At 35.2% G+C, this 5,485-nt stretch overlaps 1 protein-coding gene across 1 annotated transcript; it reads right to left on the reverse strand.

The window, feature by feature from the left end:
• Positions 1-848: 848 nt before the first annotated feature.
• Positions 849-1,865, reverse strand: LOC131322852 (uncharacterized). Its single transcript, XM_058354386.1, has one exon. The coding sequence runs from the start codon at positions 1,508-1,510 to the stop codon at positions 950-952; it is 561 nt and encodes a 186-aa protein (XP_058210369.1). The 5' UTR covers positions 1,511-1,865; the 3' UTR covers positions 849-949.
• Positions 1,866-5,485: the final 3,620 nt, after the last annotated feature.

The raw sequence follows: 5,485 nt of genomic DNA on the forward strand, positions 1-5,485 counted from the left end.
ATGAGTTCTCCTCGCTGCGGATCATGTTTTGTTATCACGAGGCTAATTGGGTGGCTGACTCGTCAGCCAAGAATACTACAACAACTCAAGAGCATTTGGTTAGTGCACCTGAGTTTTTGTTGCAAGCTTTGTGTAAGGATCAGCTGGGGGTAGCAACTTCCCGTTTTGTAAAAATGTATCAGACTTGTTACTCTTTTGTATTAATATAAGTTAAGTAGTTTGGTTTTAAAAAAAAAAAAAAATGCATATTTATAAGCCTTCTTCGGTTTCTTACTAAAAATAGCAAAAGAATACGCAACAAGTTTTTTTTTCTTTGAAGGTGGGGGCGATTTGCTTCTGGTATGTGAAACATAATAGAGGTTAGTTTGGTCATGATCTAGTTTCAGCATGGACAATTTCGTCATAGGGCACGAGGGACCCCATACTGGATTTGCTAATATATTCCAGGTTCATGGGGGAATTCCTGATCAACCATTTCTGTGGGTTTCATAGTTCCCATAATGCTCACTTGCAAAATCAAACAACGGATTCGGGCCCCATGGGCGGGTAGTTCCGTAGGCACGAGGAATTTGCTAGTTGAACAACGTTAATTTAGAATATTAAGAATAAGTTTTTGAGTAAATTTATAAAAATGTGGAATAATGCCAATGCCGCATTTCTTCGTTGAGGATTTACTACTTCTTGCAATACTTGTGCTCGAGTACTTTTCACTGATTGTCACCGTGCATTTATCAAATAACGGTAGCTCTCGAGTACCACCGGTGGATACGTGATTGACCTCCGATAGGTTATGTACGCAGTCAACAAAATGTATCATTTTGATTGAATCACGAGACTCGAAAGCGCCGCCAATTGTATTCAAATGGTAGTGACCCGTGTATATCGTAATCGCAAAACATTAAAAGTCTGTCACCCATATATGGTAACATTAATAAAAAAATCCAATACATCAAAAGCTCATCCGTCGCTTCATTTTGCTCTTGTTATCAGGGCGAGCTACACTAAAAAATTGACAAGAAAGAGATCTTCTTAAATCCGAATTGACATTTTTACCCATCCTCCCTTGGTCTCCAACCTGAACCATTGCCTCTTCATCCGTACTTGATATGTCAACCAATTCAAACAGCACTTCCCCATCCTGTATTTTCAAACGCTTTGGTGTTTTGGTTTGTGACGATGATTGCTCCGATTGATCCACGATCGGCGAACCGTGCTTATCTTCATGACCCTTCTTTACGAAAACTTGCGCGGAGACGAGACAAATAATCAACATGATGATGGGGAAAACTACGATCGAGGGAGCGTAGTATACAATCCAACAATAGCCCGGATGGTGCTGACCGTGGTAAAACCATTCGACAATCATCGCGGCGCCTAGTGAGAAAGTGGCAGTGCTGCTTATGATAAAGAGTTGGAGTATTTTGGGGTTGGGAATGTGGAAGAAGGCCTCATTGACATTGGAAATCCACAAGCGGAGGAGGGTTTTTTTGTGAGGGGGTGTTTCAGCCATTTTCGGCTTGTTTTGAGAGTGGAGGCCAAGGGAGACAAAAATAATGTGTGAGGATGCAAATAGAGAACGAGGGAGGAGAGAGTGGAGAAATTTGAGGGAATAAGGTTGGTGAAAATTTGAATTTGAAAATGTAACCAGATAAACTCTTAACAAAATTTGAGCTAACTCTATCCAAAGATATTTGGATATTGATCAGGAGAACTTGGAACCGCTTCACAGCTGAGCCACTAATTGAACCCATTCATAGGGTATAAACCTCCGGACAACCCGAAGCAAACCACTGCCCCGATCTGCCAGGTAAATTATGGTACCGGGCTGGAAAGGGGTCGAAGCCTGCCCAATGGTGGTCAATCTCATTTTTGCGAACCAACAAATATTGAACCTAACATCTTTGAATTACTCCCATACGATCTTGAATAGGATAACATGCTTCTACGGCAATCTTCCTGGGCCTCTCCTCACACACAGTCGCGCGATCCACACGACACCAATGTCGTCGTCGGCGGACAGAGAATGATAGAGGATATTCACTGAATAATCTCTCATTGAACTGCTAGATTACTCTTAAACCGGTTTATAGTAATAGTATTCTGTTAGGGACAATTATAATAAAAAAAAAGGAGAAGTGTTACAATACACATTCCTTATTTAGGTGTGTATCATATGCACCCTCTTTAATTACCGTTAGATGCTTGAAAAATGATCTGAACCCTTTAAAATGTTACGATAGGTTACTAACAAAAAACCTGTTACCAGTGCTACAGGTAAACCTTGTGAATTAACCAAAATGGAAAGAAAATCTCACCCCTCATTTTCTTCCCAACCAGCGTATATCTTTCTTTTCCTTCGACGAAACCAGCCCAATTTTATTTTTGATAATTAATTTATGTTAAAAATAATAATTTTATTTTTTAAAAACTTTGAAGCTAAAATTATTTCAAGTGGAAATAATTTACTTCATTAAAATAGGTTCTCGATAATTACTAAAGGAAAAAGATACTATCATTATCATAATGAATAAAAAGTCAAGGCATTTTTTACAGGATTTTTAAAGTGCTTCATATTTGTAGTCTTTTTTTTTTTTTTGAATTTTTTTGAAATATTATGATGTTTAATATTTTTCACAATATCTTTAATTGCATAGTGAATTTTCACATAAATAGTCCAACTAAAAAGAATAGCGAAGTCGATCATTTGTATTAATAAGTAGGAAACACTAATAAAAAAGTTAATGGGTGATCAAGAGAGTGATATTGACGAGATAAATTTACCAATACATTTTAGGTTACGTGTAAAAGACAACAATATTTAGGACGTGCTATTTATTTTTTGGTCAATAGACGTACTACTAGTATTTTGTGAATTAGTGCAAGCATCCGAATTACAAATAACTAATACTCGTATTTGATAATGTAATTGATTACAAGTGTTATCAATACCAATCAATTACGTAATTGATACCGCATAGAAATATGGGGGTGTTTGGCAACTTGATTTTTGCATTTTCGGATTCTCATTTTCCCATTTTGAGAATGGATTGTGGGAGAATGGATTTTGGGTTTTTGGGTTTAGAAGCAAAAAACCAAAATCAGGCCTGGAGGAGTTTTTCGGATTATTGGCTTTTCCCATTTTGTGGTCAATTACCAAAATACCCACATTCCTCCCTTCATTTTACATGTTTTGCCCCTCCCTCCTCTTATTCCTTAGCTGTTCAAAATAATGGCCAGAGGCAAAAAAATAAAAATTTAATAAAAAAACGTATTCTAAACTATTGAATAATAAATTAAAATTAAAAAAAAAACACAAGTGGCAGTGGCATGTTTACACCTGTTTGACAAAGGACAATATGGTAAAAATGCAATCCATAATTCATTTTCAACAATCATCTACCAAACACTATTACAATTTCAAAATACATTCTGCACAAATCTCCCAAACACTCTACCATACTCAAAATACATTCTGGCTAAAATTCAAAAAGCCAAAAGCTGAAAATGAAATCAATTATTTGTGTTATTCAGAACAATTGATTTTTAAATCTATTGCAATGTTGTTTTTAACTCATTTCGCAATTGATTAGAGGACTTACTGAGGCCCATCAATTAGCAAATTGATTGAGTAATCGACTTCACATTGTTACCCAATCATAATCAATTCAATTACAAAATTGATTATATTGTCTAATCGATTACATAATTGAACATAATAGAATTGATTACATATTCGATTATGATGTCTAATCGAATATGTAATCAATTGCAAAATCAATTACTATATATTTATTATAATATCTAATCAATTGAAAAATTAATTATAAAGTCTAATCAATTATGGAATTGAACATTCACATAATAAATTACATATTTGATTAACTACCATTCAAAAAAAATTGATTAAGTAATCGATTGCTCAATTGATTATAGAAAAGTTATGAAATTGACTAAAATGTTACGATTCCGTAGTGAAAATGTTACGAACTAAAAATTGTACGATTTTTTTATAAAGTTATGAAACACACCAAAATATTATGATTCTAAAAATGTTATGAATCTGTTGCTAAAAAGTTACGATTCATTCGTAAAAGTCACGATATGCACTAAAATGTTATGATTTGTAAGAAAAATGTTATGAATCAAAAGTTACGAATTTTTGGTATAAAAAGTTACGATAGACCTAAAATGTTATGAATGACCGGTTCGGCAGGTAATTTTTTATGAGGTGGCACAATATGGACCACTCAATAGGTGCATATGATATGCACCTTAAAGAGGTGTGTGTTGTAGATTTCTACTATGGAGCTTTCCTCTCAATATAAAAGGTTTTGACCCTTTGCTTTTGCCTCCCTTCTCTTTTTCATTCCTTTAACATAAGAGTTTTCATTCTGCAGTATACTACTTTCACCTTTAGCTTTTTTTAAGCTGTTGGAAGACCATTGAGAGACAAAGATTACAATTGAAAAGAAGGCACTAAGACTTCTTTAACATACTACTAGTACGTATGCATCTTTACATTGCATAGGAGTACACCTTTTACAGGTCATGAACTACTACATTTTAAGAGATGCGTAGTGAACTTGCACACTTGTCATTGGTACACACAAAATCAATAATCCATCGGGGATCTTGTAGTGATTTTGCTCACATCACTACAGGTTCTCCGATTTCACCAGATGGGTACAGAAATATGAATTCATGGTCACATGTGATCTGGATCTCAAGGCAATTAATGATCGGTAAGTCTCTGAGTCCTCTGCAAGAATTGCATACGAAAGTTTGTGTAAGGTCCGAACTCGGCCCCAATTTGTAGAACCTTAAAGTTAGATATTGCTGCGCCGGTCTCTACCAAGGATAAATTATCCAGAGATCCCAATAAATCCTCCGACTGGAACCTCTACAAGTTCTTCCGATCAATCAGTAATAAGAAAGGGAAATTTCCACACATCATACGTGAAGATAAGAATGAAAAAAAAAAAAAAAAAAAAACTAAGTTACAGAGGCAAGGGATTTCACTAGAATGTTGCTGAAACCTGTGGGAAAAAGGGAAAGAAAATTATTCAAAAACAAAATAATAGGGAAACTGTTATTTTCCTGTTTTTTGGTTGCAAAAAATTAAAGAAAATTAGAAGGAAAAAAAGACAAATGAGAAAGTTTGAATAAAACTTACATGGAGTAAATGGGGAGAGGAATTAGCAGTAAATTTTCCTTATTTTTTCCCTTTTTATTCCAGAGGAAAGGAAAAACTATGTACTTCATTTATTCCAAACTACTAATTTTCTTTTCTTTTGTTTTTTTTGGTTCCATGGTCAAGAGTGTTCGGGTCAACTTATGCGCATGTCATGTATGTCAGAACTAGGACTGTAAATGAACCGAGCAGCTCGCAAACTTGACTGGGCTCGTTAATGCTCAGCTAGAGCTAGAGCTCGAGCTCGAGTTTCGGCTCATTTAGTCGTTCGTTTAATAGACAACTAAACGAGCC

This window comes from Rhododendron vialii, chromosome 4a, assembly GCF_030253575.1.
Source record: "Rhododendron vialii isolate Sample 1 chromosome 4a, ASM3025357v1".
In the NCBI taxonomy this organism is placed as follows: domain Eukaryota; kingdom Viridiplantae; phylum Streptophyta; class Magnoliopsida; order Ericales; family Ericaceae; genus Rhododendron; species Rhododendron vialii.

Bases quoted from the DNA above. Each gene is read 5' to 3' on its own strand.
- LOC131322852 (XM_058354386.1), bottom strand. From the start codon at position 1,510: ATGGCTGAAACACCCCCTCACAAAAAAACCCTCCTCCGCTTGTGGATT.